The sequence below is a fragment of the Alexandromys fortis genome, unplaced genomic scaffold (assembly GCF_014885135.2).
Source record: "Alexandromys fortis isolate MF-2015 unplaced genomic scaffold, M_Fortis_MF-2015_v1.1 scaffold_50, whole genome shotgun sequence".
NCBI lineage: Eukaryota > Metazoa > Chordata > Mammalia > Rodentia > Cricetidae > Alexandromys > Alexandromys fortis.
Window position 1 is genome coordinate 2,018,167 of NW_026067932.1, and position 23,169 is coordinate 2,041,335.

The window sequence follows — 23,169 nt, forward strand, 5'->3', positions numbered from 1 at the left end:
GGGGAGAGCAAAACCTCCTGAGATTTGCTAGGATAGGATGTTTCTGGTTATATTGTGCATTTTGTGTTCTGAGGTCATAGGGGAAAATCAATGAGGGTCATATTCTATAGCCCTTTCTGCCTTTTCTTTTCCTTTTCAAAGAGGCTGAGCCATTGCTACTTGCGTGGGTAGAAGGTGAGGACTTGTTTGAGTAGAGACAATAATATTTCAATCCATATCACACTTCTACCGAACTGGTGTCCAAGCCTCCAAGCATTTATGTATCTGTTATCTAGGAGAAAAGAGACACCCAGAAGCCTTTAGCACCTTTAATGGCTTGCCTCTTTTTGCTTATTAAATAATCAGATTAAATTTTCGTTTTAGCATGAGTGTCGGCTCTTTGTTCGGAACTGTATACTCCCTGTCTAGCTATCACGGGTTGGATGCAGGCCCACTTATCAGCACAAAGGAGAGGAAGGGAGCCCTCCTTTTCTGGGGTAAATGGCTGTATTTGCTTGTTATTAAGATGTAGCTGAGCTTTCTGGTGGACTGTTATCAGAAAGAACAGTTTAGCATTAACTATGCTAAAACAAAAATCCTTATATTTAGCAGACACTGTCTAGGCTTTGAATGGACTTCATGAATAACGCAAGATAAAAACTTAGTTCATTCGACGCCTTGGCATTTACTGATATAGCTCATCTTGGCAGAGCCACGGTGATTCTTACTTTTCCTTGGAGAGAAATTTTCAACAGGATTCATGGTGAAGTTCATTTGTGGTCAATGTGACCAGTTGGTAAGAGTAATGTCCAGGGACTTTTGTGGGCATGCAAATTTTTTGTGCATATTTATGATACTAAAGTCTATGGTTTTCAAATATATGGCTACGTTTGAAACAGGCTTATGCATTCTTTGTTGTTCATTAAAAAAAACAAACCTTTCCACTGGGAGATGTAACTCAGTGGTAGAGTGTTTCTCCAGCATGTGTAAGGTCCTAGGTTCAACCCCTGAGCAGCTAATATAAATGAATAATATCCGGCAACCATTGAGTTGAGTGTGCATTGGAAAATATAAAACATCTTAGCTCATTCCCCTGGGACCAGGGCAGCCTGCTTCTATTTTACTTTACTTGAACAAGAATCTAAAGCTTGGCTGCTAAATTATTTTCATAAAATAACTCAGTCTCATTTATGCCTGCTATTTGAATTTTATAGTTAGCGCCTCTGTCGCTGTGATAAAACGGACCAAAAATAACCTAGGGAGGAAAGAGTTTATGTTATTGTGTGATGGTTTACTCTTTTGGCTTTTTTTAGGGGGGGCACACCATCCAACACCCAAATAAATCACACAGAAGCTTATTCTTGGTTATGAATACCCAACCTTTGCTTGGCTTGTTTCTTGCCAGCTTTTCTTAACTTAAATTATCCTGACTACCTTTTTCCTCTGGGATTTTATCTTTTTTACTTCTGCGTATCTTACTTTCACTCTTACTCCGAGACTGACTGTGTGACTGGGTGGCTGGCCCCAAGCGTCCTCTCTCCTCCTTTTCTTGCTCTTCCAGATTTCTCCTTCTATTTATACTCTCTGTCTGCCAGCCCCACTTATCCTTGCTCCTGCCTTGCTATTGGCCATTCAGATCTTTATTAGACCATCAGGTATTTTAGAGAGGCACAGTAACACAGCTAGCTTCACAGAATTAAACAAATGCAGCATAAACGAAAGTCATAAACCTTAAAATAATATTCTCCGACAAGTTTATTTCGTCTTACTCTTCCAAGCGGTAGTACATCATTGGGCATAGCCAAGGCAGAACCCTAAAGTCAGGGGCTGAAGCAGAGACCATGAAGGGGCGCTTCTTACCGCTCTGTTCTTCATGATTTACTCACTTTATTCTCATACAATGCAGAACCCCCAGGTCAGGGGTGGTACTGCCCACAGTAGGCTGGGCCCTACCACACAATCATCAATCAACACTGTGCCCCACAGACATGGCCACAGGCCAATCTGGTGGAGGCATTTCCTCAGTCAAGGTTCCCTCTCCCTCTGTGACTGGTTTGTGTTAAATGGACAAAAATGGAACCAGCACGTTGAAGCCCATACTTTCTCTCTAACCAGTGACACCTGATGTCAGTCCAGTAGATACTCAGTAGACAATTTAATTATTGAAATGTGCCATTCAGGAAACTTAAGGTTGCTTGTTACTTAGTAATTGTGAGGGTCTCAAGAGCATCTTCTTACTGTTAGTCTCTCAGTCTTGCACTTAACTATATCACTGGAAAACCAGTACCCGGGCTGTCTTCTCTTGTACAATGTATCTGAAGACCAGAAATGTTGCTTGATGAATATTTCAGTACCTTATGCATAGCAGCATGGGAAAATCACTTAATTTATCTGATATTTCATATCAAGACTCCTTTGATAATTCCTGCTTGAACCAGTTCCAGATTCTTCTGTATCTCTGGCGTCTCCTGTAACTCTGCCCTTCTTTATCCCAGCATCCTTAGTTTGGTTGTCCCTCCTGTACTTCCTGCCTGGCTCTCTGCCTGCCAGCTTTTAATTAACCCATGGGAGTAATGCATATTCACAGCGTACAGAAGGATTATTCCACAGCACAAGCCATGGTGGCACTTATCTGTAATCTCAGCTACTAGAGCTGGAGAATCACAGGTTCTAGGTCAACCTAGGCAACTTCGTGAGCCTCTGTCTCAAAATGAACAGTAGGGAAAACAGAAAGAAGGCTGGAGATATGGGTCAGTGGTAGGGTGCTTTCCTAGTATATATGATGCCATAGGCTCAATCCCCAGTACTGGATATAGTAAAGTAAGCTAAAGGTTGAACTGTCTTCTTCTCCTCCCTCTCTTCTTCCACCTCTCCTCCCACCTCCTCCCCTTCCATCTCTTTTTGAGACAAGGTCTCACTTTATAATCTTCTCTGGCTTTGCTACCTGCACCAAGTTGGCCTTGAACTCACAGAGGTCTGTGCGCCTGTCTTGAGTGCTGGGATTAGAGGCCTGTGCCACTGTGCCCTGCTTACTTTACTTTGTTATCTTACTTTATTTGCAAACTCATGCGACGTTATCCTTCTGTTAAAATTTTGATTCTTATTGTATAATGGGAAAATACACACTTTTGTACATTGGAATTTTTCAGTTTCTTGTGACCTAAATCAAGATCTAGTTTTGTGATTATTTGATGTCTACTAAAAGAAGGAATCTGTTTTTCTCTGTCCCTTTGTCACTTTATTTTTACATCTATGAAACTGGAAGAAACCACACGTCCAGCTTCTTTGACTTGTTATTTTTTTTAATATTGCAAAAGTAAGGATCAAATTGAAAGTCATAAAAATACTCTTTCTCTCTTCAAACCCACAAGGAGTATATCTTGACATAAGTAAACATAAAAGGAGAGGAAATGAGGAAAAGAAAATATCTCTCCTTGAAACTCTGGGTAACAGGTGCTCACCCTTCTTTGGGGCACAATTCAAACTGACAGAGAGGGACTGGCCAGGGTGGTGGAGGAGCCACCTGCAGTGATGATTCTGATGTTTGTTTCCTTAGAGGCCACTGGCCTTGGACATTAATATAAGTGAAGCTATAACGTGGTCCTGAGAAGAACCACCGTGTGCTACCTCGGGTAATGGTCCCCCACTAGGTTGGTGGGTGGTGGTTCACTAGTCAGTTAGAGCCACTCGGGTTGCTTAGGAGGCAATACAGAGAACGGTCAACAGTTGCACTGGAAGAGGAATTTGATGCTCTAGTCATGGGCATCATCCTAGAGATCTAAGTCATATCCTTAACCCATAGCCCCTAAAATTGTTTGCTGTAAGGAGTCCAGCCTTCAACGCCAGCTTTAATTCTTATGCTGCTGCTGCTGCAGCCCTCTTCTCTTCTGAGAACTCTCATATCACCGTTGCCTCCCCACCTCCTGGACAGGGTCATCAACTTACCTTGTAGTTCCAATAAAATGTCAAGTATGTCTAGACACTACAAGTCACCAAAAGAGTGCCATAAACTTGAAAGCAAACAAACAATGTGAGTATTTATTGGGCTATTTCTTTCCTACCTGTGTGACACTTGTTGCAGCGTATTGCTGGAAAAACCATGCCTCCTTTTCTCTCCAAGAAGGCAGGAATCCTCAGCCATTTGGAATCATGCAGAACCCCTTTATTTGGGTGAAGGTAGCAATTATTGGTACCCCTTATCCACCTCCCTCCCTCCTACCCCAAGGACAACAGTTATAGAGCTAAAGATAACGAGGAAGCCTCTGTGTAACTCAAGAATAGCAAGAGTAGGAGGTGGCAGTTGGCTGATTCACTGGTAATATTTTGGCTTCTATAAGGACAACAGAGTCCATCAAATGTGATTGTCTGGTATATTGGAAAGAGCATGAAATGAGAGGGACTTGGTTAGAATTTAGGTTTTACTCTGTATTGGCTCTGAGATTTTAGCTGACATAATTGATGTTCCTGAATCTGCGAGCATTTGAAACGTTAAAAGAATTCCTACCACTGTCACTACGATGGTGAGTGCCCGTCTAAAGACACTGGAGCACATTAGCACTGGCGACTGCACACACTCGGAAGGCTTTGAGGAGGGAGGGTTGTCACTGTTCGCTGATTGAAGTGTTGGTAAAGGATTCTTTTCCTATTCTCAATTTTTTTTTGGGGGGGGGCAAGCCAGGTATTATGGAACACACAATCCTACACTTAGAAGGCAGAGACCGGTGGATCTCTGTGAGTTCGAGGCCAACCTGGTCTACAAATTGCAGGACAGTCAGGAATTTTACACAGAGAAACCCTGTCTCGAAAAACAAAATAACATAAAACAAAACAAAACAAAACAAAAAAAAAAAGAGTTGGTGGGGAAGAAATGGCTCAGCTGTTAAGAGCACATCCAGCTCTTGCAGAAGACCTCAGTTTGGGTCTAAGCAGCCATGTCTGGTAGATCAAACTTCCTGTAACTCCAGATCCAGGGGATCAGATGACCTCATCTGGCCCTGTATAAAGATCTGTTTACATGTACACACACACACACACACACACACACACACACACACACACACACCCTACAAAATAATAAAAGAATTAGCAGCTGGGCAGTGGTGGCAAACGCCTTTAATCCCAGCACATTGGAGGCAGAGCCTTTAATCCCAGCACGCAGGAGGCAGAGAGGGCGGATCTCTGTGTTGAAAGCAGCCTGGTCTACAAGAGCTGGTTCCAGGACAGCTAGGACTGTTACACAGAGAAACCCTGTCTCAAAAAACAAAACACAACAAAACAAAACAAAGCAGTTACATCCTTTTTGGCATATCATCCAATTAATTAAAAAATGAATTGCCGAGTTTATTAATCGCTTCATGTTATAAGAGTAATTTATGCCTTTGTGCAAATGTGTTTTTACTGGGCGTTGAACCCAGGGCTTAGTTGCTCGAGTAACTTTTGACCTGCCTGCTATGTGCAAGGCTCTCATGGAAAGTTTGTGTTAAGAGTCAACGATTCATTTACTTAGATAACCTCTTGGATCATTTAAAGTTCTTAAAAAAAAAAAAAAATCTGGGAGAGGGTGTCTTTTTTTACCCACAGCAAACATGGCGGAGAGAGCTTTAAACTGACCTCTCGGTCCCTCAACAAAGATGGCTCCCACACTTCCTGCCCTTGCCCTCAACAAAGATGACTACAGTACTTCCTGTCTAGGGCTTTTGCCTGCAACAAAGATGGTGTTTATGGCACGGGTTCCCTAACATTTGGATTCCGGTTGTAGTCTTTTTTTTTTTTTTTCTAAGATACGTGGTCGCAGACGTAAGTAACAGGAGTCCATCTTCTCCCGAAATCCCCGCGCTGTGGCGACATCGCCCCTGCGCGGCTCTCTCGGTGCAGTTTGCTCTGGTCCCAGCTGGGCGAGGATTTGGGTGGAGGGGCCGGGGGCCGGGGGTGGCTTTCCCGGTGAAGATCATTCCGCGGGTTCGTGTCCCCTGCACATGGCTGGTATGACATAAGGACGGCTTTCAGCTGCCCCGACAGGGACACCTCAAAAGTTCCACAGGGAAGCACGCTGCGGGCTACGGACACTCCCCACCCCTCCCCCGCCCACCTGCCAGCTCAGGACTTTGCAGAGGCTGGTGGCGAAGGTTGGGATCGGGTATCCCCCGTCTGCGCTCCCTCCAGGGGTGTCTGAAGCCCTGCCAGCCACCCATGCTTGCCCTTTCCTCCCCACCATGACCTTCACTGCCACCCCACTGCACACTAGCCACCTGCACTCATTAAACGTCCATCTGTACTGTGACCCAGGTTCTGGACTCTGACGATGTGTATAAGGCTTACTGTAAAAGGCACACAAATATTTTCTTGAAGGTGCTGGTCCTGCGGAGGGAGGACTTGTCTGTAAGAAAGATCCATAAGCTCGTTCTTACCTCTAGATTGTCCTGCCTGCCTCCCACCCCCCATGGCTGCTCAGGGTCTATAACTGTCCCTGGTCATTTTGGCAGCTCCTGAAGGATGGGTGCTGCCCTGATGGATGAAAGCAATATTAAATTAAAATCCGCTATAATTAAATGCTGTTCTATGATTCTCAGGGATTGCATTTTATGTGAGGTCTCAGATCTGTTTTCTGTCAGATGGATCGCTTACTGAAAAAGGAATTGAAATAGGGCCCCACAGTGTGGAAAGTAGAGATAAAAACAGATTCCTCATTGGTGTGGTTCATTATGTTTGGAACTGTTTGAAGTTAGCTGCCAAGGTAGAAAACACTGCGGCTTGACACTCTCTTAAGATGGGGAGATCTGACTGGCCTTAAGGTGCTTATTAATGATGTTATAACAGCACTATCTTGAGGGGGTCCCTGAGCATTCCCATACCCTGAGTGTTGATTTTGTTTTTTTTTTCCAGGGAGGAATGGATGCCAGAGACAAGCAGGTGCTCCGTTCGCTGCGCCTGGAGCTGGGTGCCGAGGTTTTGGTGGAGGGGCTGGTTCTGCAGTACCTCTACCAGGAGGGGATTCTGACCGAAAACCACGTTCAAGAAATCAAGGCTCAAACCACGGGCCTCAGAAAAACAATGCTGTTGTTGGATATCCTGCCTTCCAGGGGCCCCAAGGCATTTGACACCTTCCTAGATTCCCTGCAGGAATTCCCCTGGGTGCGAGAGAAGCTGGAGAAGGCGAGAAATGAAGCCGTGACTCAGCTGCCCACCGCAGGTAGGCCTCAAAGAGATCACTTCAAAATGGCTCGGGAATTGTCGCAACTCTGCCCTTTGGATAGAGAGTTGGGTGTTTTAGGGGGGCGGGGGGCAGTGGTTCATGAACACAGACAAGGACGTTGGACCGAAAGGGCATCCGGGGTCACAATATGGAGGTGTTAGGAAACTCAAGGGAAAAGGGGAGAGTGAGCCAAGAGACTGAGAGGTTAAGGAGGGAGCCCAGAGACAGCTGAGATATGCTTCCTGGGAAGCCTGGCAAGTCACTAGGGAGGCATGTTCTCATGGGAGAGCCAGGTCAGTGTGAGCCCTTTGGCAACAGGAGCCGTTTGGAAAGTGCAGATGGGAAAGCAGGCTTTGGCCTACTGATAACTGAGGTGTGGGGTGCCAAGCTGCCAGCTGGAGATGGTCAGAGGACGGGGGAGACAGCCTCTCGGAAGGCACACCCTGCACCTGTCCCTCCAACCAGCCCCTGATGCCCAGGAGATTATTAGTTAGTTTGTTTGTTTTTAAAAAGGCTATTGGTTTAAAGTGGCCTTTGAAATTTCAGCTTTGTTCGGATACCTGGGGCATTTTGTTTTGCTAGGGCAGTCATTTGGGGGCATGGAGGGGGGGAGGGGGGAATTTCATTCTGCTTTTCAAGGAGAATTGGAAATTGTGGTTTTAAAAGAAACAGTTTGGTGCTGTGTGCCCGGAGCTGTACACACAGCTCTTCCCTGTGAGTCCTCTAATGAATGCTATTTTTACAAAGATCAGTGAACAGAGGCCTGACCTAGAAAGGCTATTTTTTTTTTTTTAAACAGGTTGATAAAGTCAACTTTAGCCTTTTTCCAGAGTTAAGAATTCAACATTTTCTGGGTTTTTGATACAGGGCCACTTAAGCCAGTGGTCTTCAGAATTTATTGTTCCTATTTTAAAAAAAAGTCTGTAACAGAGCGCAGACCTTTAGTCTCAGCTCCCAGTGGGCAGTGCCAGGTGAATCTCTGTGAGTTCGAGGCCAGCCTGGTCTACAGAGAGAATTCCAGGATAACCAGGACTACATAGTGAGACGTGACTGTAACTATTTAAAAAACGCAAATGCTACCAGTAAATTCCTTTTAGTAATTTTTGCACCACAGGCCTCGTATTTCGAATGGTTTTGAGACCACATGTACTAAGCAATTATAACGTACTCTTTAGTCATAAATGACATATATTTGAGTATCTGACTAATATGGGGCATCCAGTTAATCTAGAAAGACCCGGTAAACATTTAAGTGGAAAACCTAAAAATATCTGTATTCCTAACTTGTCCGAACTCCATGTCGTTTTGAAGCAGTGAAAATGCTGGCTTTTGAGGATCTCTAGAATTTTCAGCTTGGGTTGTCCTTAGAAAATGACATATTCCGTGTGCCTGAACACGACCAGGGTAAACTATCTCAGGCATTCCTACCACTTTGTTAACAGTGGTTCCATTCATGGCTAGCTCTCTCTTTGCCTGGTGCTCTCAGATACGCGAGCTCTCAGCTACTGCGGCATTTTCGGCGGTGCCCGGCCTGCCTGTCTGCCGCCAGGCTCCTCGCCATGAAGGTCATGGGCTCTAGCCCTCTAGAGCTGTGAGAAAGCCCCTATAAACTCCTTGTGGATAAGGAAAACAAGTGACCCTGCAATTGCCTTTGGGAACCTGACCTTCCTAATTCTTACAAATGCGTCATGAGTCTGAGGTTCGTCATTCATTCTCTTCATTTGCAGTTTTCTAGCTCGGAAGAATCACTTAAAAAACCCATATTGATTATTGAAAATCTATTGTGCCATAGGGCCCAGTGGCAAATGTGTATACCTATAAGTTTTGTGTGTGTGGATGTGTGTACGTGTGTGTGGATGTATGTGTGTATGTTTGTGGATGTGTGTACATGTGTATGTGAGTGTATGTGTATATATATGTGTGTGTTTGCATGTGTATGTGTATATGTGGGTATGTATGTGTGTGTTTGCATGTGTATGTGTATATGTGGGTATGTATGTGTGTGTATGTGTGTACGTGTGTATGTGAGTGTATGTGTGTATATGTGTATGTGTGTGTGCGTGTGTGTGTACATGTGTATGTGAGTGCATGTATGTGTGTGTGTGTGTTTGGGACTGAGGATGGAAGAAATATATTTTAAAGGAGTTGATACTTAACTGCTTTCTGTTACTTAAGACATTAAATATTCTTAACTGTTTAATTTCATGGAACTCTGATTGTAAAATTAAACTGAGGTTTAGTGAATTGGAAGCTTGTGTGGGTGTTGGTTTTTTTATTTTAGGGGTGTATTGTGGGGGGCTTAAAGCTACGGACCATCATCAGAGCTGTTTGCCTTCTCACTTATGTCTCTGGAAAGAAAGCAAATGCAGGCAGAGGCCTATTTTCTGGGACCTCACGTGGTTTTTCTCACGTGGTGTCAGAACAGCCTGAGCGGGCTTTGCTTCTTGGGCCAGGCGTGGCAGCGCACGCCTTAAGTCCTAGCACTTGGGAGGCAGAGGCAGGTTGATCTCTGTGAGTTTGAGGCCAGCTCAGTCTACAAAGCAAGTTCCAGGACAGCTAGAGCTACATGGAGAAACCCTGTCTGGAAAAACAAACAAACAAAACAAAAAAACAAACCAAAACAAAAAGGCATCTTGGATTCTGAGAACTAGATTCAAGGAAAATAGGGTGTTGTAACACAGTGGCTGTTTCTTACTTTCCCTAAAGTTGGCTGTGATTGTTCTCATAGAACGAGTTTGGTGCCCTGCCCTTGAGAAGCCTGGAGAAAGGACGGGACGGACTCGCTTTCTCTTAGCCTACCGGGTGATCATTCCCCAAGAATGACCTGACTTTATTTTTGCTACAGTGTTCGGCTTTTTTCCTCTGGCAGTCTTGGCTTTCTCCTTCTTTGTGTATTTCAATTCTGTGTTTCACTTCTACATTTTGAGCTGCGTCAGGCATTCGTGTGTGTGCGTGTGTTAGTTATTTGTCTTTGTATATATGCTGAATGTAAGTTTTTAGAACAAAATTGAGTTGTGTCTCATTCTCTACACCTCTAACTTCCACCCCTCAGCAAGTCCTCAAACATAGCAAAAGACTACCCGGAATCTTCTGATTGTATCTCAGAATTTTCTCAGGGCTCCCCATCTTTATTTAAAAAACAAAACAAAACAAAACAAAACAAAACAACAACAAAAAGTATAAAAGTCTGCGATGTAAGAGGATAACTGGTTTGTGTTTCCTCACCCCACAAGGACTCTTACCTTTCAAAAGAATTCTGCCGCTAAAATGGCTTGAGCCATCTTGGCACGGCAGAAGGAACACTTCTCAGGGCGTTGTTACTGTGGCCAAGGTCACACACTAGACATTAGATCAGCAGGAAGTCCTCTCTGGACTCTTGCTGGGTCACTTTAGGAGACAGGACAGCTCTGGGTGTGGCCAGGGCAGCCTGTGGCTGGTGGCCTGGCTTCCCCTCCTGGGGGCCCTGTCCGCTCAGCAGCTCTCTCTAGCGCCTGAGCTAATCTGGCTTGGGAAAGGAGCTGTTCCTGAAGCCCTGGCCTGGCTATCTGATGGGACCTGGTGTAAGCATGGTGGACTGGCTGCTGGGCCACAGGACCCTCTGTTCTGTCTTGTTTGCCCCGGACTCTATCTGTGCCATGGTTCTCTCTTATACAGTCTTCCCAGTAGCTCTACCTTTCCCCTCATCTTCCCTCCGGCTTGGGCTTTGTTTTTTCTCTCCTTCATCAACCAGATTCCTGTTGTATTCTGGCCACTAGTGAGGGAAACCATAGCTCTGCCTCCTGCCTAGGTCCTCAGCCTGGTTTAGTGGCGGCCCAGAGGCTAGCCCATGTTTTCAGCCTTGCCTGACCTTCAGGGGGTCATCCCAGTGGACGGTTCGTCCCGGATTGCCCGACTGGCCTCACTGGTGCGGTACACTGGGTTAACTTGCCTATTTCCTCTCTGCCCAGAGGAGTCTGGCCCAGCCTGCCCCTTTTGAGCTGGCCTTGAGTGACCCTGAGGAGCACCATCAGCTACTCTCTTGCGAGGTGCATTTTGATTCTTAGGTATGCACTTGGGTGTATTTGCCGTTAACTCAGCTCTTATGGCAGATGTATTATTACACACGGCCATGGGTTCATTGGTTTCTGACTTGGGGTTCTCCTTTGGCTCCTCCAGTCTCGCTGTGCTGCAAAGTCTGCACCCCACCCCCATCCCCCACCCCACCCCCGCCACCCCGTGATAATTGAGGTGTTGATCTCAGTTTCTCCAGCCTGGACTCTATATCCAGGCAGTGAGACTGTTCTGTTAAGTCCCAACATACTTAGCATATAAGTTCCTGCGCACTAAGGACCATGAATCTAGCGCTAAGGGCCTGCAGATAACGAAGGCTTTCCTTCCTTCAGTCTTTCAGGTGTGTTGTAGCCCTGCCTGTCCTGGAGCTCACTCTGTAGACCAGGCTGGCCTCAAACTCACAGAGCCCCCTCCTGCCACTGCCTTCCGAGTGCTGGGATTAAAGGCGTGCCCTACCACCGCCCATATGTATGGTTCTTAAAATGAAATTTAGATCATTTGGGATGTGGGATTAAATAATAGCGGAGCTCATAATGAGAAGCCACTTCCCGTTTGATTCGATAGCAGTCCAGGTAAGGATAGAGGTTCCATGCATAAACCCTTGCAGGCAATAGAATTCTAACAGTGTTTAGTTGCTGCCCTTCAACATACACAGTGTGTTTTCCTGTGTGCAGAGAGAGGCAGAAACACGGGAAGATTCACTACCACTATTGGGTGGATTAGGAAAGGAAGGGTCTGTGTAGCTCATATGGCAGATACGGCACACAAGTAGCTTTTGGCCTAGGCTTTGTCATAGGCTTGTTCGATTTCTACCTTGGGGTGCTTCTCATCGGCTCCTGCAATTACACCACCCAGCTGAACATGCCACATCTATGTGTTTGTTGTTTTCAAGTGAGTTCTCTCTGGGCATTTGACGGTGACTGACTAGCATATGCCATGGCGAGATGACAGGAACTGGTTAAGTTTACGGGTTGGCATCTTGAAGTTTGTAACTCTTTACTACATACTGTGTTCGCTATTGTGAGGCTCAGCAGGCCACATCCAGATCCTGGTTGGTATTTGGGAGCTGGGAGGGGCCGCCCTTCATTTTTGGACCCGCCTTCATTTTCTCTTTCTCAGTGAAGACGGGAGGCCCTGGAGATTAAGTCAGCTCGCGCATCATCACACAGCTAGTTCGTGTAATTTATTACCGAGACCGGAATGCTAGCCTACCAGCTCTTGATTTAGGACTCTCCCTGCCTCACAATTCTGGTTCCCCACTGGGTTTGCAATGGAACTATATGATACTGTGGTGTTAATAATGGAAAGAGGCTTTTAAACTTCCGTACTAATGCGTTTTTGTTGTTGTTGTTGTTGTTAAAAATAAAAACGTCAAGACCCGCAAGTGCAGTGGGTTGAGAGCGCCTTAAAATACCTTGTTTTTATGAACGCTGGTTTGAGTCATCTGCACGGAGTCACGCCGTTCAGGGCTGTGTCTTATCAGAGGCTTTTCCTAGCTTCTGCAGGGCTGACAGAAGTAGAAGCAGACGACTTTTATGAGCCTTTATGGGACTGATGAAATAAGGCATCTGCTGGCAGCTAACTGCCACTCTTTCTAGGAACAGCAAGCCATGTGACAGGTCCTGCCCCAGCAGGGATGGCTCCAGTTCACTTCAAAATGCATTTAATGCTCTTTTCTGCTGAGAAAGTCTGACGGTGCCTCTCCCTCTCCCGCCCATGGTGGCAGGGACCATTTGGCTGCTGCCAGTCTCCAGATCCCCTTCGAATGGTTAACCCTGGCTTCTGTTGGAATTACCTGGGGGGACTTATTTTATTTTATTTTTTTTAAATAAGATTCCTGATGTCCAGGCCCTGCTCCTGCCCCAGGCCAATCCATTACACAGTTTCTGGAGGTGGAATCCAGACAGTGACATTACACGCGTGCCCGCTGACACGTGTACAGACAAGCCCAGGCACAGATGGCTTCTCAGCTTATTTTAAAGTAGAGAGATCTGGCCAGCTGGTTAGGTAGGCGGCTCATTTCTTACCATTGACCCCCAAATGTGGGCGCCCCAGAACTGTGAATGCCGATGAACTGTTCCTGTTTTCAGTGGGGAGACGCTGCAAGGTGGCAGAAACAGATGACACAGAAGGACATTAGTGCCCAGCTGGTCTCGGTCCTTGAATGTCTTGAACACTTGCTGAAGGCTTTTCCGGAATATCAGACCCCAGGCAAGCGTGACTCTAATGCTGCCATTCAAATGTTGGGGACACACACGCCAGATGCGCATAAGATCAAAATCGGAGGGATTTTGCGTTAGCTGTTGAAGTCGGATTCGGGGCATAACTTTTATTGTTTATTCACTCCGTGTGGCACTTGCAACACCCTCCCCTCGATCTCTGCTCCGCAGATGAAGCTCTCACCCTTTGATGATAGAACCTGCTAGTGAGGAATGAGTTTGCTGCTGCTCTCAGATACAAACTGAGCTGAAGGTGGCTCCAGGGTGGAAAGGAGGAGGAGACAGTAGTCTCTGGGGAGAGCAGACTTGGCTCGCCCGTCCGCCTGTCCGCCTGTCCGCCTCTTGGGTAGCAGGCTGTGTACCTCTGATTTTCTTTGTCCTAAAAATGAGTCTGGGGGCTGGCGAGATGGCTCAGGGCTGAAGAGTATTTGCTGCTCCTTTAGAAATCCTGAGTTTGTTCCCAACACCCATGTCTGGTGGCTCACAACCACTGGTAAATCCAGCTTTAGGGGGCCCAGCACCCTCCTCTGGCCTTCATGGGCACTCATAGGCATGTGTGCGACACACACACACACACACACACACACACACACACACACACACACACACGAGCCGGAACAGGAGCTCAGTTAGCACAGTATCTGTCCGGGAAGCAGGAGGTCGTGAGTTTGATTCCTAGCACTGCATAAACCGGGTCAAGTGGGGGGGGGGTGCCTGTATTTCTAGTGCTGGAGAGGTGCAGGCAGAGGAGTCAGAAGCCAAAGGTCACCTTCAGCTGCACAGCAAGTCCTAGGCCTGAGCTATATGGAGACCTTTATAACATGGGTGGAGACCTTTATAACATGGGTGAGACCGTGTAAATACCGGGGTGTTTAATAACTCATTTAAGGTTATGGAGGTCTGTGGAGCCAAACTGTAAAGCCGAGGTACTTTGACTTCAAAGCCTGCTAACTTATGCTCTATACAAACACTGTATCAAAGTAGCCTTTTCCCCTCCCTAGTCTGGACAGCCCAAGTGTATTCCTGCACTCTCAGCCTTGCGATTTTTGCTCTGGCCAGACACAGGCTCTTAGAAAACCTTTTCCTTTCCCATTGTCATGGGATTCATTCACTCCTGATGTCCCCTTTCCTAATCTCACTCAGTCCCTTGAAGAGAAGATTAGAGTCTGAAGCCAGGCCCTATGGAGGCCCAGGAATGGAATCTCCCCATTTCTCTACTATCTTGAGACTCAAAACAAACTAAAGCTTGGCCGTGATTAAGGGGCAGTGTGGTGTCTCTGCTGACACTGGAATCAGGTCCCACTTTGCAGCTCTTAAATCATGCTAGCTCCGGCCAGCAGGCGCAGGAGCGCGCAAGTGCAGCTGGCGGGGCTCCAGAGAGTCACCAGCCACCTAGCAAGGTTGCAGTTCATCTTTCTCAGCACGGTTCAGACTTGCAGGCTGCTCCTACAGCCAGCTGCAGGGATGTTTGCTTTACCTAAAATTAATAGGCAGCTGTGTTTATACTTGTTCTTCAGCTCGGCCAGTAAGAAGCATAGATGTATGTGATTCTTTGGAAGCTCGCCTCCCCCCACAACCTTAATGTGATTTTCCAAATAATAAACTTGAATTCAAAAGGAAGTGTGCCTTCTAGATGTTTCGTGAGGTTTTAGTCCTAGGCTTTATTTTGCTAATGGCATGAAGAGATTTACCCCTTTGTAGGAAGTGCCAGGCTGACAGTTCCTGGAAATGTCCAGGCTCTGTTTATACTCAGCACCATGGCAGAGAGGGTGGTAACACAGTTACCAGAATAACACTGCTGAGATGGCTGAAGTGGCTGAGAGGACACAGGAATAAACAAACTCGGGCCTCACATTCTCTCACTCAGTCGTCAACACAGACCGCTGCTGTGACTGATGAGGGATGGGGGACCCAGCACCTGGGTGTCTGCTGCTTCAGCCGCCAACCTGAAGCCAGCGTGTGATCCCACACTTGAGGACTCAGTCCCTGAGTCTGCCCTCACTTCTAAGGCCAGCTGCAAGTTCAGTCAGCTTAGAGATTAAAGCCCTTTCGCTTAAAGGTGGGATCCCCATGACTTTCCCCTCTTACTCAGCCAATTTTCTTAAGCTTCTCAGAGAATTGAGAGAAGCTTATTATAAACTGGTTTATTAAATTATAAACAGTTTATTATTGTGAAGGATAGAGGTGAAGAGGTGCATAGGACTTGGGATGGAAGGAGAGACACTCTTCCACGTGGGCCACATTCTTATGCCTCCAACTGTATGTAACCTTTAGCCCTCCGGAAGCTCCCTAAACCCCAGCTCTTGGAGGTTTTAATGGGCTTCTTTATACGAACGCGACTGATTAAATCACTGCACGGATTCAGGTGCTCTCTGCTTTCTGGAGGGACGAGATTTGAACAGTCATTGTCCCAGCACTTGGGGGATAAGAGGCAGGAGGAACAGAAGTTGGACCTGTAAGTCTCAACCTCCCACTCAGTCTTGGACTTTGAATGATTGTCCCCATCCAGAAACAATCAAGGGGCCGTCGGTCGTCAGCCAGCGTGGAAAAAGACAATCGCTTCGAAGATCACCAAAATTTGGAAGATGTATGCCAGGCAGTAGGACAAAACATTACATATTTTGTGATGTCATAGTAGCAAACTAGAGGCCCGTGGGTTTGAAGCCAAAGTGTAAGTCCGTAAGAGCCTGTCTCAGTTCCACCAAGTGTGGATGGGTCTGTTACTGGCAGTAGCTCGTCTGCTGGGACTTGTCCTGCTGCCTTGACCATGGAGGTGAAGAACTGGCGAGGATCTTAGGGACCTCATTTTTATAGTTCCCCTGTGACTGCTTTGAGTTGCAACCTATAGACCAAGCCTGGGTCACAGTGCTTCTCTTAGGCACTGGGATCATGTGAAGCGGAGAATTCTGGTCATCCAGAGAGGAGAGGGAAAGCTGACGGGCACAGCGCCGGCTGTACTCCCCAATTCCTTCTGGGCTTAGCAGGCTCATATGCATGGGCCTGACAAGAAACAATAGCTAGCCCTTTAAGGTAGGAGGATGTCCATGTTTTTATAACAAGGGCCAGGTTAAGGAACAAATGTGTCAGAGAGAACACAGGAGAGTCATGTTTGGAATAAGAGAAACATCCCTAAGCCTCTTAAAAATCAGAATACATTGGCAGGGGGCAGGGTTGAATATACTGCAGGTTAGAAAGAGAGTTCGGTTTTGGTACTGGCCTCAGGGAGCACACCCACACCCATACCCATGCGCACCCTATCAGTTGGGTATGTAAAGTCAGTCTCATGCTCTCAGAGGCTGTCTGAGTTAGGTATTATGATTATCTCTTCCACTTTACAGAGACTGGAGCTGGGTACACTGCCCAAGCTCACATGATGAGGCTGCTGGATTGTGAACAGACCATTCTTTTTCAGTCACTTGGCAATCTTATCTTTATTGCTGATGTCACTTCTTACCTCTAACTGGGTCACCTTATTTTTCCTGACCTGACCCGAGATGACTTATTTTTGACTCAGGGTTTCCACTTAGAGTTCTCACTGCCCATTTACCAGAGTTTCTGTTTTTTTTTTTTAAACTGTTTACCAAATAAGATTTTTTAGACCTGGCGGTGGTGGTGGTGGTGGCGCACGCCTTTAATCCCAGCACTTGGGAGGCAGAGGCAGGTGGATCTCTGTGAGTTCGAGGCCAGCCTGGTCTACAGAGTGAGCTCCAGGAGAGCCAGTCAGTTTCTCAGTTACACAGAGAAACCCTGTCTCTAAAAACAAACAAACAAAAAACCAAATAAGACTTTTTAAAAAACAATTTTATTTTTATTTTTCTATCATGTGTATATGCATGTGTTTGTGTAGTTTGTGCACTGAGTGCAGTTCTTGCAGAGGCCAGAAGAGGGCATCAGATCCCGCTAGAGTTGGAGTTACAGCTGGTTGTAAGCCGCCAGGATGCTGAGACCCTGGCTGGGGTCCTCTACAGCTGAGCCATCTCTTTACCCCCAAATAAGAGGTTTAAAAAAAAAAAGAAGACGAAAGATATCTAAGAAATGTGATGAGATGGAAGAAGGATCTTGACCGTGATAAGACATGGAACTTCTTTGTTCCGTTTTTAAAATTTTTTATGTTATTAGTGTGTTTGTGCCCACGTGTGCCCTTGTGCATATGACAAGAGCGTGTGGAGGTCAGAGGGCAGCTTTCAGGAGACTTGGTTTTGGGGATGGAAACCATCAATGTGGTTTCCATGGCAACAGACATCTAGGTTGGTCCTGTTAGCTTACTCCTAAAGTTTGTCTTTTCCTCTTTCTGTCTCTGTTGGGGCTCGGTCGCATGCTGGTGCCCTAGGCAGCTAGGCCCCCTCGGTTCTTTCCTATTTGCTTTGTCACAGTTTGGCCAAGGACTCTTTCTGCTGTAACCAGATAGAAAACATGAGTCGGCAAGGGGAAGCTTTTGCTTTTGCTTGGTGTGTGGCATCGGGGAGCAGCCACAGTGGGCAGGAGGCAGCAGTGACGGGGGTACCCGCAACAGCAGCACCCGCACCCTGTAGTGTTACCATCCTCGTGTAGGCTTGAGTCCTGGCCATATGACCTCGCCATTGTTACAGCCCTCAGCCCTCAGCCCTCAGCCTGAGACCCTGGCTCTGAAAACCTAATGGTTTTCTGGAACTCTCCTGGGGCCTTCACTTCCTCTTCTCCGTGTCCTCGCGCCCCTTTTTCTGTGGTCTTGGCTCTCCCTTCTCCCCATCCCATTTTTTATTGCTTCTCTCCCCTTTCAGCTCTGGCTTCTCTCAAAGCTCCTCAGCCGCTGTCCCCTGAGCTGCCAGGCAGTCCCCTGCCTCACAGCTTTCACAGCTTGATCAATTGAATGTCTGACCGCTCTGCTGGCTGCCTCTGCCACTTCTGTTTCGTGGTCTCCTTTGTGTTAACAGCTCAGCGGAGAAAAGACCTTCCGAGAGAAGCCTCTTACTAGGCTTGTTACTGCAACGCCAGGGGAGGCAACACAAGTCTCTGAGTGAGCCGCAGCAGCAGCCTGTTCGTCCAGCCAGAGAAGTGCCAATATTGCCTCGCTCCTTAGCACCTGTGGCAGCCACGGAGGGTTGCGTTCAGACCAGACATAGCTTGCCCCGTAGTCCATCAGCATCCCCAAGCTTCTGTTTTGTGCCATGCCCTGTCTTAGACCATAAGCCGAAGATGCCCCTCTGCTAGAACTCCAATGGAAAGGTTGCCTTTCTGACTGTGTGGGAACTGTTGTAGGGTTCCAGAGTTCTCCAGGGGCTGTGTAGTCAGCCATATCCTTTGCTCAGCTGTCACAGACGCCTGGGGAACTTGGGGAATGTATTGTGCAGAATTCTTTTTTTAAATTATTGTTTCAAAATTTTTAATACATACACACATATTATGCATACATATACACACAGATGTGTGTATACATACATATACACACATGTATACACAGATGTGTGTATATATATGTCTCTCCATGTAGGCCTTAATCACACATATCTACTCCTCAGCCCCTCCTTTCGACTCTTCCTGCTCCCCACAAATTCATGTTCTATTTTAATTTTTTTAAAGATATAACGTGTTGAGTCTGTTCACTGGGGCGTGGGTGGGCAGATTGCCAGTGGCGACCCCTCAAAGTTGTCAAGGATTCTTAACCAGGAAGTTAGCGCTGATTAGTTACTAAAGGAGTGAGGAGATCTCCAGGGAACCCCACTAGAAAAAGCCTTCCCCCCCTTTTTTGGAATGGAAGGAGAGTACAGGACACAGTGTCTAAGAGGGTAAGGATGCTGAGGTTGGCTCCCCACAGCAGATGGCTTCTGAGGGGCGTGTGACAGGGGACGACTCAATTCTAGTTAAGGGGCAGGCTCCAGTGAGTGTATGGGTAACACAAATTGAATTTTTTTTTAATTTTTTGATTCTTTTTTGGGGGGAAGTTGCAAGGAAATGGGGGCAGACATGGGAGGACTAGGACATGAGAGATGGGGTGCATGATGTGAAATTCCCAAGAATTCAGAGAGGAGAGAGAGAGAGAGAGAGAGAGAGAGAGAGAGAGAGAGAGAGAGAGAGAGAGCACATGCGCGATTGTAAGAGGCCCTCCCTCCCCACCCCTCACCCCACCCTCTGAGTCAGGCCTCATTGGAGAGAAGAAGTAACTCTGGCTTCTTACAGAAGTGTTCCATGAGATCAGGTCTCCACTCCCGATAGGGTGCCTGCATGGACCAGAAAGCAGTTTGAGATAGAACATAGCAAAGAGGCTGCTTGGAAAGCAAACACTATTGGCTCTCAAAGGCTACCAGCAGGATGTCTTAGTGGGTCGGAGCATCCCAAACTCAGAAAATAAGTCTCCCTCCAGTGCCTTCTAAAGCTAACGTAGCACTTTATGGTCCAGCAGAGTCCTGCAGAGCTGTGGCGTCCCAGGATCCAGCTCGGCACAAGAGCAGAGAAGGCAGGGAGTGAGTCGTGATGTGGAACTCCCAGGGCTGCTCAGAGCAAAGAGCTTTTGCATATTTATCATTACTGGTTATTCTGCTAAGGATTGAAATTGTTGTGTTTATTTTATTTTTCATGTCTGTACGACTAGGCTGCAGTGTTCTTCAAGGCAGAGATCATCCTTAAATTTTAAAAAGTCAAACTTGGAAAGCATAGCTGCGTACTAGTTACATGTCACTCATGGTGTGTTTACGGATGAACAGAGGAATTCCTATAAAAGCTGAGTCATCCTTTCAAAGGGTTCAGGCGAACTAGTGGAAGACAGGAGCAAACATGTATAGTCTAGTAGTCCAGGGATTGTTGGTCTCTCTGATGCTGGGGAAATCACCCTGACAGGAGCGACTCGGGACAAATGATTTATTTTGGCTCATAGCTCCAGAGGGACACAGTCCATCATGGTGGAGAAGCCTTAGCTGTGGGAACGTGTAGGTGGGTGCCTGTCCCTTTACCTCAGGTGGCTGGAAGCAGAGAGAAAGAACAGGAAGCGGGGCCTGGGCTATAAAATCTCAACACTAGATAGCCCTCAGTGACACCCTTCTGCCAGCAAGGCTCTGCTTCCTAAAGGACCATAGTCCCCCCAGTGCCTTGTGAAGACATGGCAAGGACCTCGCCAGACACCAGACGCTGAGTGCTAGCACCTTGATCCAGGACTTCTAGTGCCCAGAACTGAGAAATAACTTTCTCTTTGTTTATCACCAGGCTGGTGCTTTGTTACAGCGGTACAAACACGAACTATGTTACTGTATTGTTCATAGTAATTATATACAGTTTTTATTTGTTTTTCATTACATTTAAAGAGATAACTATGGTTTGTAATAAACTAGTGATAAAGTATAATATGAAAATTTTGAGCATTTTTTTTTAAATCTATTTATCTTGCACCCTGGCCGGAGCCTCTCCCTGTCATTATTCTGGCTTCCTCTACCACTGGCCACGTTATTTATTATTAAGTGTAGTTTATTCTTGTGTGTGTTTTGTTTGTGTGTATGTGGGTGTACCACATGCATGACTAGTGCCCACAGAGGCCAGCAGAGGGCGTCAGATCCCCTGGAACTAGTTACAGTCAGTTGTGAGCCCCTATGTGGGTGCTGGGAATTGAACCTGGTTCTTCTGGAAGAGCAGCCAGCACTTTTAACTTCTGAGCCATCACTCCGGCCTCCAAACTTATATGAGGTTTACGGCATGGATGCCTTCATAAGGGAAAGCCGGACTCAGGAAGCAGTTAAACTTGTGTGTGTTTTTTTGAGCTTGATGGAATATGGAGAAACAGTGTAACGTAAGGGCTGTAAACCAGGGAACTTACAAGGCCTGCAAGTTTGCCTTCTCCTCTGGGATCAGGACTTCAGAGGCAGGAACTCTGCTTTCTTTGCTATAGGCAGGGACTTCTCACAGGAGGGTCTGACAGTGGGCTTCAGGGAAGGGGCAGGGAAAGCCGTGGTGAGCAGCCTCTGTCTGCTGCTTCCCCAGATTGCAAGGTTTGGAACAGAGCACCCTAAAGCCCCCTCTCACCATCATAGGGGCTCCCAGTGGGGAAGCGCTCACCCACCCCAGATATTTCTAGAAAGTCACTGTTTACTTGCCGCTAAGGCTGAAGTCTGGGATTTCTTACAAGACGCTGAACAAAAAAGAAAAGTTCAGTTATGTATGTGTGAGTATGTCACACCTTTTTGAGAGTCCCAAGTCAACCTGAGAGAGTCTTTTCACGATTATTGAGACCTGTTGCAGCTTCACTTAGCAGAGACTGAGGGTGTTATGGCGGGTGGACTGAAATGACCTTATCCCAAGTGCCTCTTAAGGAACTGGGGACAGTATTTTCACTGTGCTGGTGAAATATTTTTTGTTTGTGTATCTTTTGGTGAGTATCCGATTTCAAAGCCTTTCCCTAGATGGTTATATAACCTGACTCTTTTTCAGCATCTTCCATTCACATGCTCTGTTGGGAGCTGTGAACCTCCGGATCCTGAATTTCTTGTAAACAACTTGTTTTCCCCTGATCTGAGTGCCTACAGCTGCTCTGAACACGAGACCTTCAGGAGCTCCTGATGGCAGGAGAGTGGTTTCTGGTGTGTTTGGCTGGGGCACGGCTATCCCTAGATAAGCTGCCCCTGAACACAATAAAGGGGGCATTTTTGGGGCATTCTGGCATCAAGGATGACCTGTGTCTCTGTGTCTCTGTGTGTTTCAATCTCCAGCCCCTTGCCCGGTTCATGAACTGTATAGCAACGCATAGAGCGCAGACGGGCGTGCTGCGCCACAATTCTTTTTGATATCAAGTTCCAAAATCTTTTCGTTTCCACAAACTGCTAGATTATAGGCGATTCTGATTTTGCCTGTGCTATGTTAGAAGTGTTCTGCAGGTAGGGCTGGGTCTGTGGGCGTGTGGTCTTCTGGATCACTGACTGTCTCTCTGTGCTTGGTAAGGCATCCTGATGGCTTTTTCCACTTAAATTTTTATTGCAAAGAGACAGTTAAAAGCTTTGGCAGCCCAATCACGTCCCTCCTCCATTACCCCTTATTCACTGACTCAGTACCATGCAGGAGGAAAAGACGAATTAAGTAGAAAAATCACAGTACAACTACCTCACACCCTCTTCAGCAGCCCGCCTTTAGTGAGGGTCTGCTATGTGCCGGAAGTGCAGAAGGTCGTCAAGTGTAGTCCCTGACTGGCCCATACAGACCCAGTGGTTCGCGTGGAGTCTGGCGGGTCAGTTGTCATCATCATATGGGGCTGAAGGACTGAGCTGCGCAAATTCAGCAGGACTGGACTGGACTGGACTGGCCGTACAGGAGGAAGGTGGCTGTGGGGTGGGGCGTGTTTGTGGATGAAGGAGATGCTGGCGTCCGTTTCCAGAGTACCTGCTGTGACCTAACCCCACTTGGTGCCTGTGTTCTCAAGCATGAGATGGATGCTGGGATTTCTATGTTTTACCCGGGGAGACTGAGCCCCTCCATGTCCAGGCCACACAACATTCCACTGTGCATAGAAGCTCTTAAACTGTTGCCGGAGGGGTCAAAGCAGGATAAAGTCTTGCTTCTGCTTTTAGTATGCTGGTTACTGTTTTTCCTACCTCCAAATTTAAATAACTTCACCGGTAAAGGAGACACCTCCTACTCATTTCCAGTGGCAGGTAAGATTAGAGAAAAGGACATGTGAATCAAAATTTAAAACCGGAATTGCTACATTAATGTGAGTAGTATTGTTTTTCATTTTTTTATGTGTGTGGACATTTTGCCTGCATCTGTGTCTGTGTA

At 46.7% G+C, this 23,169-nt stretch overlaps 1 protein-coding gene across 4 annotated transcripts in view; it reads left to right on the plus strand.

The window, feature by feature from the left end:
• The window catches only part of Cradd (CASP2 and RIPK1 domain containing adaptor with death domain), a 152,299-nt gene that overhangs the window by 7,626 nt on the left and 121,504 nt on the right, over positions 1–23,169 (plus strand). For 2 of the 4 annotated variants that reach the window (XM_050145620.1, XM_050145617.1), the window contains one exon: positions 6,862–7,168. In XM_050145620.1, the coding sequence (XP_050001577.1) occupies positions 6,868–7,168 (301 nt within the window). In that variant the 5' untranslated portion in view covers positions 6,862–6,867. Of the gene's footprint in view, positions 1–5,645; positions 5,776–5,812; positions 5,962–6,861; positions 7,169–23,169 lie in introns of those variants that run through there. The other 2 variants (XM_050145618.1, XM_050145619.1) reach the window with 2 other exon arrangements.